Source organism: Stegostoma tigrinum, chromosome 3 (assembly GCF_030684315.1).
Source record: "Stegostoma tigrinum isolate sSteTig4 chromosome 3, sSteTig4.hap1, whole genome shotgun sequence".
NCBI lineage: Eukaryota > Metazoa > Chordata > Chondrichthyes > Orectolobiformes > Stegostomatidae > Stegostoma > Stegostoma tigrinum.
The window spans coordinates 72,657,109-72,671,345 of record NC_081356.1 but is presented as its reverse complement, the minus strand read 5'-3'; the positions used below and the strand labels follow the sequence as shown (position 1 = coordinate 72,671,345).

Sequence of the window (14,237 nt, the reverse complement as noted above, 5' to 3'; positions counted from 1 at the left end):
ACGGATTTAATTCAATTTCGCGTTAAAACAAACACGATGCAGATTACGAGAGTGTATTTGCAATCAATTAATTCAGTAACAAAATCTACTTTCTAAGAAAAAGCAGTTGAGCAACAGCTTACCATGCTGGAAATATCTGGTACCGTACCCAGGTCTGCGGGGGCGAACTCTGGGTCTCTCGTACGTGTCGTAGTAATTATAGTAGGGATTGTCATCGGTTTGCTTGTAGGGGTTGTAAGGGTCATCCCCAACCATGGCATCCGAATTGGCAGTCCCTTGAAGGCTCTGGCTCGTCCTGTTCTGGCCAGTTGCGGGTGCCTCACGGATATTCTGGCTGGTGGACCCTGGGGTTACCCTAACCCCTTGCCTGAGCCCGCTGCTGGATCGAGCCCCATCCTGATTGCGGGGCCCGGAAGGTCGAGCATTGCCACGGTTTGAGCTTCGCGACAAGTGCCTGGCACCGGACGAGCGCAGCTGGGATCGGGATGAGGTCGAGTCCCCGTGTTGTCGGACTGCGCGGGCACCAGAGCTGTTTTGGGTAGACTGAGCTGTTGAAGGTGAGGGTCTCCTCCTGGCGTTGCTGTCTCTGCCGCTGCCCACCGTGCTGTTGGTGTCACTATCACTCAGTACGAAGAGGCGGTTGCTCCCGCTTGAGCCCTGGGGCGGCTGATACTCGGAGCCCAGGCTCAACAAACTATAAACTCGTCCGTTGTTTCTCCACTGAATTCGCTGGCGCCAAACGGCACTGCTGTCCTGGTCTTGCTGCTGTCCATCGATCTGTCGAACCAGGCAAGTCAAGTAAAGGCTAATAAGTTTCAGTAAATACATTAATGTTTGATAATTCATCTTTTAAATCAAGCGAGGAAAAATTGTAACTTCCCAGAAGATTGTTTTTTGTCAAAAAAGTCTATATTTCCATCAAATATATTTTAAATGTAAAAGTTAGTGTGATTCCTTAAAATGTTATATATATATATGTACACACGAAAAAAAACCCAGAGTATTGAAAAGCTGGATTGCCAAAAGCTGCAGCTGTATAGAGTGCCTCACATTTTCTTGGTACTGTCTGGAGTGGAGAAGGAGGAAGGGATTTTAAAGTTGCTGGCACATTAGCAAAGTTACACAACCTGCTCCCAGGCTACTCGCTATTTGTTCACGTAATGCCTAGGAACGTGCAGTTTGACAGTTCCTCTCGTTCCCTTCCTCCACTCCAGCCGACACGAAGGAATTTCACGGCCCCAGACAACCATCCGTTTTGCGGCTCGCCAACTAACCGGTGGGTTGTGCCAAAGTATGCACCAGAAAAAAAAATTAGATCATCAGGATGAACAGCATACCGACCCAGGCAAAAACCTAATAACACGTGGCGCGGAGGTTTGAGGGAGTTTAAAGGGGTGCCCGAGGGCGGCTGTGACTGAGGTTTGATCACTGCATGTGCCATGCTCTGTTAGTTTGCCATCAGAAAGCAGGACCTCAGCCAGAGCAAATTAGAGACGGAAAACAGTATGTGGTCGTCTTCTGGTTTCCGCACCTTAATTTTAAAGCACACCCCGTTTTACTCAATTTTGCGGGTTGGGGTTCTGTTGGAAGTTTAGTCTCTCTAAAGTAAGTTTGTACCACTGCCCTTTAGGCTTGAATTTATTTTATTAATTTTATTCTAATCGTGGATTCCACTTACACAGTTCTATGCAACTTTTAAAATTCCGTGAATATTAAAAATTCTTGATACCTATAAATACATCTCCGAACAGATTTTCAAATTGATTGGATCTGTGTTAGTTTTGATTCGGAGAATTCATAACAGATCTGATCGAAACAAATTTTGACACAGTTTTAAGTAATATCTGATTCACTTCAATTCCTCAGATTCCACAGAGCTACGAATAACTGCAAGTAGACCGTTAAGGAAGAAAATCAATCAGATCTATAAATTGTGGCCATAAATGCTTACGTTCGAAAAAAACATTTGTTGCCTTGTATTTGCCTTTTTCAGACGTGGGCGCCTATGACGAAATTATCCAAATGTTCCCCATTTTTAGAATTTACATGTTTTTGAAGGGAGTGCCCGCTCTCTACAGAAACAGCAAATGATCAGTTACAAAATGTGGAATATAATTGGTTACTGTTTATGTCTGAAACGACACTGCAAATAGCACAGGACAAATCGGGGAAATTTACACACGGGTCAATATTTGTGTCTTCACTTTTGATTTGAATACTGTAATTCAGTTTAAAGAAGCGCCAAAATAATCTTTATGAAAGTCAAGAAGCGAAGTCTAGGAAACCAGTGCGGTCTCGTGTGGAAATTCACGGCAAAGATGTGTTTGACTAGAGATGACTCAAATAGTTTCTAGTGGTACCCGGTATTTTCAGAATAATATCTACATTTTCACATAAAAATGAGGCTTACAGACAAAACACTAGATATTCCATATTCCTTTAACCTTTCAATCCAAGGTGTCATTTGGTTTTATCATTTTTCAGGATAAATCTTAACATAAGACAGATTTACATTATTTTAAACTGTTGTCGAACGGCACTTTCAAAGTTAAAGTCTCATATATCCCGCTGTAAAAAAAATCAGATGGACAAAAGCTGAAGGAAGTTCTAGATCTGTTGTTAAAATCTGTTATGTGCTTACCGTGTTCCCCTCAAACTTTGTGTAAAATGAACTCTGTTCAAGCATAATCACGAACATCTTTAAAGTTGTGTTCAGCCCCTAACTTTGAACCACTATTCTTCTAAAACCACCCAATAATCACTATGATACAGTATGTCTCGTTCGTTTTAAAGCTGACTGAAATTAAGTAAAACTTTTTTTATTATTTTCAACGATTTGAAGTAGAAACGTGAACCATTTCCATCCACTACCTTTTCTCAGGTTTCCCCGGATCTTATTCTCTCCGTTGGCCTTGTTTGCGCCCCACAGCGTCTAATTCCTGTAATTACTTTGCTGCTTGCATTTCACAGCCGCTGCATCTGTTGAAACGGCTGCAAAAATTCTACTTTCTTTCGAACACATCGTCAATAATTGTGAAATCTAACGCAACGTATGTTTATCACAGCACAAACAACTTCCAGTGTTCATTGAATATCCATTTTCAAAAGAAAATAAAACATTTGTAACGCTTTAGTAAACGCAAAAGATAAACACGAAAGCAAATATGCAGCGAGATTATTCTTTTCGGATTTTCTTCAGGCGATAGTGCATACAAAGGAATTGTGGTATTTTGGCAGATAAACGATCCGCAGCAGTCATTAAGATTTGTACAGTCCGGAAACATTTGGAAGTCCATAGTGTTGAGTGATTTGCAAATTTATTCATGTATAGTTCTTTTTGAGAGGTCGTGTCGTTGCATTTTTTTTAAACAGTTCTCGTAATATTTAATGACTTTGCTGTTGGTTAAGACCGGCTTGCAACAACTGGTGATTTTAACGCTTTAAAAAAAATGTTTCTTTAAGATATTCGATTTCATTGCTGTTTGGTGTGTGCCATCTAGTGTCGGCTGAGAGGCACATCGCTCTTTCCAAGTTAAAGGTGGAAATAAATCCCACAGGACTGATTCATTAATGTTTCGACTTTATGAGAGAATGTGTGTTATTGATTCCTCCTGTTAGAGGCTTCTCCTGACAAACTTGGAGCAATGTGTTTAATGCATTCTTCAGCTAAAAGCAGTCGATGGAAGTTATTACTTTGACTACAGTACACTAATCTCAGGAACGGGGATAGTAGACCGTTCAGTCCTTCCATCCCACCAATCTTCTACTTCAACACAATTATCTCTCACTTTTCCCAAAATACCGTGATGTCTGAAATATATAGACACTGAAGGGGAAGCATTAGCTCAATAGTATTATGTAGCTGGACTGTCAATCCAGAGAACCAGGTAATATTCTGAGGGAAACTGAAAGAATTGCAGGAACAAAAACAGAAATTGATGGAAAAGCTCAGCAGGGCTGGCAGCATCTGTGGAGAGAAATCAGAGTTAACATTTCAAGCAAGAGTTGTGAGGGAGGCTCATTCGACCCAAAATATTAACTCTGACTTGTCTCCACAGAAGCTGCCAGATCTGCTGAGCTTTTCCAGCAGTTTCTGTCTCTGATGTTCTTGGAACCTGATTTCCAATCCTGCCATGACAGACAGTAGAGTTTGAATTTGGTGAAAAGCTGGAATTAACAGGCTAATGATCCATTGTTGATTTTCAAAAAAGACTCATCTGGTTCACTAATGCGTTATAGGGAGGGAAACTGCCATTCTAATCTGGTCTGCATGTAATCCCAGACCCACAGCAATGTGGTTGACTTTTAACTATCTCTAATTGGCAAGAGGGATGGGCAAAAATTGCTAGCCTAGCCAGTGATGCCTGCATCCCATGAATGAATAAAACAAACATCAATTTCATTTTTTGAAAATACAGCCGTCTGAAGTAGAGATTCCCAAAGATTTGACTGTGAATAAAGAAATTCTTCCTCATCTCAGTTTTGAATGGTCTATAATTCTGAGGCCGTGTCCCCTATTATAGAAGTCTAGCCAGAGAACCATTATTTGTGCATCCACCCTGTTGATCTCTCTAAGAATTTAGGTTTGAATTAGATCACCTCTTGTTTGTATAAACACCAACGAATACAGAGCCAGTCTAATTGTTATATCCTCACACAACAATCCTTCCATCCTAGGAATTAGTTTAGTGAACAGTCTATTATGCTCCCTCTTTGGCAATATATCTTTGTTTAGGCAAGGAGGTCAGACTGTCAAGTGGATGATCCATCTCAGTCTTCTCCACTACTCCACAGCATTACAGACACCAGTCCTCAGCCAATTCGATTCAGTCCACTTCATACCAAGAAGCGGTTGGAGGCACTGGAAACTGTAAAGGCTATAGACCTTGATAACATTCCAGTAATAGTACTGAAGACTTGTGCTCTAGAACTTGTCGCACCCCCAACCAAGCTGTTCCAATACAGTTACAGCACTGGTATCTACCCAATAATGTGGAAAATTGCCCAAGTATGGCCTGTACATAAAAAGCAAGACTATTCCAACCCGTCTGATCCCCGCCCCATCAGTCAGCGCTCGATCATCAATAAAGTGATGGAAGTTGTCAGCAGCAGTGCTATCAAGCAGCACCTGCTCAGCAATAACCTGCTCAGTGATGCTCAGTTTGGGTTCAGCCAGGGCCACTCAGCTCCTGACCTCATTACAGACTCGGTTCAAACCTGGACAAAAGATCTGCATTCCAGAGGTGAGGTGAGAATGACAGTACTTGACATCAAGGCTACATTCAACTGAGTGTGGCATCAAGGAGCTCTAGCAAAACTGAAATCAATGGGTATTGGAGCTAACTCTTTGCAGGATGGAACCATACCTGCACATTGGAGGATGACTCTGGGTGTTGGATCTCAGTCATCTCAGTTTCAGGGCATTTCTGCAGAAGCTCCTGCGGGTTGTGTCCTAGGCTGCTACCTTCAACTGCTCAATCAATGACCTTCCCTCCATCATAAGGTCAGAAGTGGGGATGTTTGCCAATGATTGCACAATTTTCAGCACCATTCATGACACCTCAGATACTGAAGCAGTCCATATACAAATGTAACAAGAGCTGGGAAATATCAAAGTTGGGATGACAAGTAGCAAATAACATTCATATCACATAAATGGCAGGCAGTGACCATTTCAAATAAGAAGCAACCTAATCACTCCTTGAGATTTAATGCTCGTACCATCACTGAAAGGGCGGCACGGTGGCTCAGTGGTTATCACTGCTGCCTCACAGCGACAGGGACCCGGGTTCAATTCCAGCTTCGGGTGACTGTCTGTATGGAGTTTGCGCATTCTCCCTGTGTCTGTGTGGGTTTCTTCTTCCGGTTTCCTCCCACCGTCCAAGGATGTACGTGTTAGGTGGATTAGCCATGCTAAATTGCCCATCAGGGATGTGTGGGTTAGGTGGATTAGCTATGGGAAATGCATTACAAGGGATAAATCTGGGTGGCATGTTCTTTAGAGAGTCAATGTGGACTTGTTGGGCCAAATTGCCTGTTCCCACACTGTAGGGGTTCTATGAATTGGCCACCCGTTAACATCCTTGGGGTTATCATTGACCATGTATCCAACTGGACTCACCATAAAAACACATAGCTACAAGAGCAGGTCAGAGACTAGGAATACTGCAATGTCTAACTCACCTCCTGACTCCCCAAAGCCTGTCCACCATCAACAAGGCACAGTCAGGAATATAAATGGAATACTCCCCACTTGCCCGAGTGAGTGCAGCTCCAACAACACTCAAGATGCTTTATACCATTCAGGACAAAGCAGCCCCCTTTATTGTCACCACAACCACAAGCATCCTCCACCAACACTCAGCAGCAGTGTGTACTATCCACAAGATTCATTGCAGAAGTTCACCAGAAATCCTTAGACGGGCACTTCCAAACCCGCAACCTCTTCTATCTCGAAGAACAAAGTCAGAAAATACACAGGATTACCATCACTTGCAAGTTCCCTCCAAGCCTCTCACCGTTCATACTTCGAAATATATCACAGTTTCTTCACTGTTGCTGTCCTAGAATTCCCTCCCTAAAGGAATTGTGGGTCAACTCACAGCAGGTGGACTGCAGTGTTTCAAAAAGGAGCTCAGCACAACCTTTTCAAGGGTGACTAGGGACAGATAATAAATGCTGGCCAGCCAGTGATGCTGCCGACCCATAAAGGAATAAACAAAGAGCTGCAGACAGTGCTCCCAAGTGTGTTCTCACCAAGGCTCTATATAACTACTGTAAGATATCTTTGGTCCTGTAAACCTCTCCTAGTAAAGACCAACATACATCTTGCCTTCTTACTTATTTGCTGTTTACTGTAACTGCATGTTAACTTTCAGTGGCTCGTGAAGAAAGGACACCCTCAGGTTCAACACTCACCATTTAATAAACGCTCTTTAGGCTGCATCTTACCAGAAAATCAGCAAAGTACTAATTTTAGCAAGTTTCATGAAGGGTTTCTTCCTGTTAGGCTGGAGAGTTTCCACATGCTGCCTCTTCAGTCTCTCCTCTTACACAACTAGACACCACACCCCTCTGGCATCCTGCTCACCATATTCTCCCATTTGCCGGAGATGGAAGTACTCGCCACTTCCAGGACAGCCTGGGATTTTAACTTTTTTTTCTTTATTCATTCACGAGATGAGGGCATTGCTGGCTAAGTAGCATTTATTGCCCATTCCTAATTGCCCAGAGGGCAGTTAAGAGTCAACCACATTGCTGTGGGCCTGAAGTCACATGTAGGCCAGACAAAGTAAGGACGGCAGTTTCCTTCCCTAAAGAGCATTAGTGAACCAGATAGTTTTTTTCCCAACCCGTCCCTAGTCATCCTTGAAAAGGTTGTGCTGAGCTCCTTTCTTGAAACCCTGCGGTCCACCTGCTGTGGGTTGACCCACAAGTCCTTTAGGGAGGGCATTCTAGGACAGCAACAGTGAAGAAACAGTGACATATTTCCAAGACCGGATGGTGAGAGGCTTGGAGGGGAACTTGCAAGTGATAGTGTTTCCTGTGTATTTTCTGACTTTGTCCTTCTAGATAGAAGAGGTTACAGGTTAGGAAGCTGCCATCTAAGGATTTTGGCAATGGATTCATGATCATCGTTAGACTCTTAATTCCATATATTTATTGAATTCAAATTCCACCAGTGGGATTCAAACCTGGGTCCCCGGGATGTTTTCTGGCTCTCTGGATTAACAGTCTAGTGATAGTACCGCTGGGCCATCCCTTCCTGGCACAGCACCATATTTAGAAGCCATTGTACACCAAGCCAGGTGCTGGAAGTCCAAAACTGCTCTGCACGGTTCATATTATACACACTGGACAGGACAGACTGTGAAAAATTGGCACCCTGCTTTGTGGGCAGGGACATGATAATGGAAGGTAAGATGGTGCAGAGGTGGGCTGTCTGTTTCCTATGGACTGGCAGAGGAGGCTACGACAGCAGACCCTGCCAGCCTGGTTCGAGGTTGCCACCAGTCAATGCAGTGTCCACATTTTGGAGAAATGCCCAGCCATGCAGGAAAAAGGTGAATTACCTTCTCTGCTCTGTCAGGGTACGTGTAACCATAATTTCTCTGCTACCAAGCTCATTGCAAGCAACATTTTTCTTCCCGCCAACCTCCATCCCTTCCACATGCGTGCGCACGCGCACACACACACACACACACACACACACACACACACACACAGTCTCTGTCTCTCTCTCTCTCCCTCTACTGGAATACTTCATCAATTTTCCCTATCCCCCCCTGCACCACTACTGACAGCTGCATCATTCATTTTCATCTCACTCAATCCATCTTGTCTCATCCCAAGCCAAAACAGCCCACAATAGGACAAAAACTGCCAAAATAGATGGTGGTACAGCTGAGTTTCGGCTCCTCACCTACTATGAGGAGAAGATTCTAGTCCTGGCTGGGGAGGACTTACAAATATCCAAGTCTCAGCAAGCAACAAAGAAGTATTGTCCACTGTTATGATATTCTCCCCCTGCAAGCATGGTGAATGTACTCTTAATTAACTCAAACATCTGGCCCTTACTTGTGACACATCCTGTCTTCTGTCTTCCGCAGGTAAAAATGGCATCTGCAGAGTCTCAACAACCAAGAGACACCCCTTTCTCCAGCTCTGAAGAATAAGCCACAGACCCCTCAGATGAAGCACCGGCAAAGCGGCCTCCTGCACACTCCAACAGTTCAGACCATTGACAGCATTTGAAGGTAATGGAGGGTAGGATGATGCAGAGGAGGACTGTCTGTTTCCCATGGGACTGGCAGAGGACGCTACAACACCAGACCCTGCCAGCCTGGTTTGAGGTTCCATTGCCGATCTCTGAAGAATAAGCCACAGATCCCTCAGATGAATCACTGGCAAAGCTGCCTCCTGCACTCTCCAACAGTTCAGATATTGACACTTGGATGGTTATTTTAGCTGGAGTACCTACTTTTGAGGACATCACCTTCCCATCTCTCTAACTGAACAAGGAAAACATGGTGCAGGTCACTGACACTCAGAGGACTGGCAGAGACCAGGCATTTGCTAACTCCCAGGCAGATAAGGACCCTATGGTGTTGGTGATTAAAAACTTCATAGAAATGCACAGAAGGTACAAGAGCAACTGGCAGGTTTGTGGCAAGCATTGGGCAAACTTACAATGTTTGCAATATTGGCGCAGTGGTGTTGGCACCATGCTGCCTCAGGCATGTGGCCGTCTGACAGGTTAGCTGATGCCATAGACAGTGAAGTCCAGAAGTCTCTGAGTCTGCTAGATCAACACATGGACCTGCTTTCTATCACTGCAGCCACTGGTGCTCAGCATTATTGAAAATGCAACTTACTCTTGGTGCCCCTTCTGCAAAAGGAGACAGACAGTGCTAATAGGCACTCAACAGATAAGGAACCACACATAGGCACCCCAGAAGTCTCCTCCCATGACTCTCCAAAGGTGGCTGGGTCTTCCCTTCCAGCCTCCCTGTAACCCTCAGTCTTGTGGGATTTAAAGCCTGCAGGAGGAGGGTGCACTTGCTTTTGGGCAGGACATACTTGGAAAAGCTAGGTCTTCTTGCCAAAAATGGTCTTGGATGACTTGGCCAAAACTTCAAAGCTCACAGGCTCCACCATAAAACAAGCTTCCTACACCCCAGCTGCAGGCCCTGAGACTGCTCCAAGAGTAGTGAGAGGGAAAGAAAAAGAGACCTGAGGGCACAGAATTGGCATGTGTGACACTTCATTGTAAATGTATTCTCACATTTGTGAATATATGTTCGTTTTTGTTTCACTCAGCAAATGTCTGTCTAGCTGCAATACAACGCTGAAGGTATACAGGCATGCTATTCTTCGCACTACCCTAGGTTTTATGGTCCAAAGTGTGAAATGAGCAGTGGAAACTTGGAAAGTGGTTGCTACTTTGGCACTTAACATTAATCTTTTATTGATTGTGCATCGCAACCATTAGTGAGATTGATTTCTGATGCTAAATTATGTGGTCAAAAGTGCTTTAGGTCAAGACTTGTAGTCCGCACAGCAGTTTTATGCCTAAGGTTCACTAACACATAGTGCTTTCAGTCGTCTTACGCTTATTCCGTGTATGTGAATGTCTGTGTAATTCTGTCACGCTTTGAAGGCCCTGACATTGCTCAAACGTCATAGAATCCCTACAGTGTGGAAACAGGCCCTTTGGCCCAACAAGTCCACACTGAACCTCAGAGCCTCCCACGCAGTCTGGCCCCCTTGGTAACCCACCTAACCTACACATCCCTAAACACTACAGGCAATTTAGCTTGGCCAATCCACCTAAACCTGCACATCTTTGGACTGTGGGAGGAAACCGGAGTGCCCGGACGAAACCCACACCGACACAGGGAGAACGTGCAAACTCCGCACAAACAGTCGCCCAAGGCTGGAATCGATCCTGTGTCCCTGGTGCTGCGAAGTAGCAGGGCTGACCACTGACCTACCACAAAGCTCTCTCCCTTACAGAATGAAACACTTATGTCACCCAGTCCAAATGCCATTTGCACATTATAAGCCTTGATCCAAGAGTCCTTAACTACTCAGAGTTGCTCCCAATCTGCACCCTCTGCTTCATCATTATATCCTCAATAGTTTCATCAAGTCACCTCTAAACCTTCAAAATTCCTGAGAATGAATTTCTGATTTGTTCAATCTGTTCTCATTGATTATTCCTTGAAGTTCTATGAAGATTCTTGAAGCATCTATGCTGCATTCCCAACAAAACAAAATTATTATTTTTAAAGTTTGATGCCCAAAACTGCTCACAGTTCTTTGGGTGTGATCTAATCAGGCTTTTTATTTGCTGAAGCATGACTTCTCTTTGTTTTATATTCCTCTTGTTTGTGCATAAGGTACAATATGGGAAAAGATTAATAGTTATAACAGTGCTTCCCAAACTTCCACTGTGAACCCATTTAAAGTTTTGAAAATTGTCGAGGTCCTAGGTGAATGATTGTGAGGGGACCAGTGGATGCTGGGAGGAGAAGGCTTGAGATCTGTTGAAAGGGAGTGACAATTGCTGCCTTAGAGCTTGCAACCCTATTTGGGGTCTCAACTCTGACTTTAGGAAGACCAGAGTTAAACATTCCAAGCTAACAATTAGGGTACTTGCTCATGATTCTCTACGGACAGATGCTCTAAATAAGTATAAACATCAAATAATTATGTGTTTAGAAATTTAATGCTGAACCTCAGATAATTCCAACTTTATTTTCTTTTAATATTGTATTACATCGGTCACTGAACCTCAAATAGCTACATGTCAAGGCATGTTTAAAACTGGTTGAAAGTTTATTGTTTCGTTGGGGTTTGTGATAGCACCTTATGAAGTTCTATACTATAAGTTGCTCCTGAAAATAGCCCAAACATCATATTCTTATGAGCTCACTCACTATTTACCAAATAGTGTTGTTTGGGGTGTAAACAATGACATCCTTTATGAAGGAAATCAGTTATTCCTGCCTTTCTGTGTGAGAGGTCCATTACTTACAAGCATAATTGACTGCTGTCTATTTCTTACTTAGGCCTTATCGCTCCAGGAAGCTAACAGAAGAAGACTTGTCTGGCTAAAGATTTTACTGGCCCACACTGCTTTTTCTCCTGCTTTATGTTTTCTTTCATTAGTATTATGGGTACTATATGCAGCTCAGTTCACCAAACCCTCCTACTTTCTGAAGGCTTTTACCAAATGTTATAGAGGAGGCAAAATTGATGGAAATTTTAGGATTTCACAGGAATCTAGAGTTGTGGTTCAACCCTACAACCCTGACCCCCATTCCCAACCCCAATGCCCCTCTACTCCTAAGCCTGATAACCAGAGTGAAGTGAAGACAGATGCAAAATTTGAATATTAGATCTCGCTCAGAAAGGAGCAGAACTGTGTGTGTGGAGTTTCTATATTCTCCCTGTATCTGCATGGATTTCCACGGGGTGCTCCAGTTTCATCCTACAGTGAATTTGCAAGTTAGATGGATTGGCCATGCTAAATTACCCACAGTGTCCAGGGATGTGTAGGTTGAATGGTTTGGCCAGGGGCAATGTAGGTGGTGAGTCAGTGTGGACATGTTGGGTGGAATGTTTCCACACTATATGAATTCTACGATTCTGTTCTATGTTTCTAAGGTCTAATACTTAATGAGAAGTGAATCTAAGAACCACAGAGAACAGAAAATAAGAATAATAAGGAGCCATGTGGAATATGTTCTGGACAAGTTCCAAGCATTATAAGAACAGGGGTGAACCATTTTGCACCATGAACTGTTTCACCATTTAGTAAGATTGTGGCTGTTTGATATCTGAATGTGATTCTCCAATCATGGTAATGTATCCTTTTAATCTCTTAACCAAAACAGTCAATTAACTGATCGTGCTTACATGATAGATTTTTCTTTCTCTCTGTAAGCAGGTGCTTCCTGGACGGCACTAGTCCTGAAATTCAACATCAGAGCTTCAAGTCTGCTTTCTGCTGCCAACTGCCCTTATTCATCTTCAGTCCTGCTTTGTTTCCCTCAATTTCCCAATCTTTAACAAAAGATCTGAATCATCAGAGTGGATCATCCTGAAGTGCAAGTAACTGCTTCATGCTGTGAGGTGGAAGTCCTACATTATCTAATGCTGCATGCAGGAAACACAATGGTAATAAAAACCAAATGAACTGCAGATGCTGTAATTAAAAAAGAAACAGAAATTGCTGCAAGAGCCCAGCAGGTCTGGCAGCATCTGTGGATTGAAATCAGAGTCAATGTTTCAGGTCCGGTGACCCTTCCTTAGAACAGGGAAGTCATGTTTATTGTCATTGTCAAAACACTCTTTAAACACATGTCACTGAGTAAACTGTGCATGCTATGCTGGTCAGGGTTTACTGCTAACAGGTTTTCTATGTGGTACATTGATAATAATTAGGGTATTTGACTGTAGGTGCAGGTTGACGATCTGCATGAATCTTTCCTACTTGATATATTCAAGGTTATTAATACCTTGCCTGACAGACCTGTTTGAATTCTTTGAGGAGGTAATGAACAACTTAAAAAAAGGAGAATCAATGAACATGATCTATTTCCAGAAACAACATTCCAGCTGTAGTGCTGAAGACCACCTTTCCAGGACCAACTGTGCTTCTAGCAGGGATGTTTCAATGCAGTTACTATGTTGATAGCTTCCTAACAAAATGGAAAGTTGACAGGTATGCCCTGTTCACAAAAAGAAGACACATCCAATCTGGCTAAATTACTTCAGAGATAGTAGGAACTGCAGATGCTGGAGAATCTGAGATAACATGGTGTAGAGCTGGATGAACACAGAGGCCAAGCAGCATCAGAGGAGCGGGAAGGCTGAAGAAGGGTCTAGGCCCAAAACGTCAGCCTTGCTGCTCCTTTGACACTGCTTGGCCTGCTGCGTTCATCCAGCTCTACACCTTGTTATCTCTGGCTAAATTACTGCCCATTAGTCTTTGAGCAATCATTAGCAAAATGATGGAAGGAGTCATTGATAGCACTATTAAACAGCATTTGCCAATAGCCTTATCACAACTATTCAGTTTGGATTTCATCAAGACCCCTCAGCTCCTGACCTCATTATAGCCTTATTCCGAGAAGGACAAAGAAATGAATTTAAGAGGTTAGGCGAGAGTAACTATACTTGACTGATTATGCAATCAAGGAGGCTCAGTAAAATTAAAGCCAAGGGAAATTGGAGTAAAATCTCCACCTGTTGGAGTCCACCTAGCAGAAAGAGAAATTGTTGTGATTGTTGGGGGCAGTTATGAATGTGCATATGAGTATTGAAATAGGACAAGACCAACATGCATGTGAAAATGCCATTTCCTCCAAATTCCCCTCCAAGTCACATAACTTGCTGACTTGGAAAAATAGTGATGTCATGTTTAAGAAATATTAAAAGAATGTTTATTCTTTAAAAATCTGTACTTTGGAAATTAAGTTTTAAAAAACTCTCTTCAAGGTGAAGACCACAGTATGCCCGGTCCTTTACAATGGTATATCTCAAAGCCTTTTGACCTATGTATCAATCTCAAATTGCTAAGGGGAGAGTTTTAGAATGCACCTGATCCTGGGCAACACAATGCCTCCTTCAAAGGTGTGAAAGTATTTTTGTTGCGTCAATAGACAGCAAAATGCGACCGATTCAAATTGGTCCATTAAAGCATTTGGAATGCTGATTGCCTCAGTTAA

General features: G+C 43.1%; 2 protein-coding genes across 3 annotated transcripts in view; one reads left to right on the top strand and one right to left on the bottom strand.

The window, feature by feature from the left end:
* Nucleotides 1-14,237, bottom strand: part of LOC125450929 (protein-lysine 6-oxidase) — a 115,602-nt gene that overhangs the window by 24,109 nt on the left and 77,256 nt on the right. Inside the window, exons 1-2 of one of the 2 annotated variants that reach the window (XM_048527378.2) lie at nucleotides 2,642-2,756; nucleotides 123-777 (exon numbers count right to left, since the gene is read on the bottom strand). In XM_048527378.2, coding sequence (XP_048383335.1) covers nucleotides 123-777; nucleotides 2,642-2,698 — 712 coding nt within the window. In that variant the 5' untranslated portion in view covers nucleotides 2,699-2,756. Of the gene's footprint in view, nucleotides 1-122; nucleotides 778-2,641; nucleotides 2,757-14,237 lie in introns of those variants that run through there. The other variant, XM_048527377.2, reaches the window with a different exon arrangement.
* LOC125450930 (zinc finger protein 474-like) overlaps nucleotides 1,154-14,237 on the top strand; it is a 49,190-nt gene continuing 36,106 nt past the window's right edge. The window contains exons 1-3 of the mRNA XM_048527380.2: nucleotides 1,154-1,276; nucleotides 8,610-8,756; nucleotides 12,455-12,684. The gene's annotated coding sequence lies outside the window, so the exon portion shown is untranslated. The remainder of the gene's footprint in view (nucleotides 1,277-8,609; nucleotides 8,757-12,454; nucleotides 12,685-14,237) is intronic.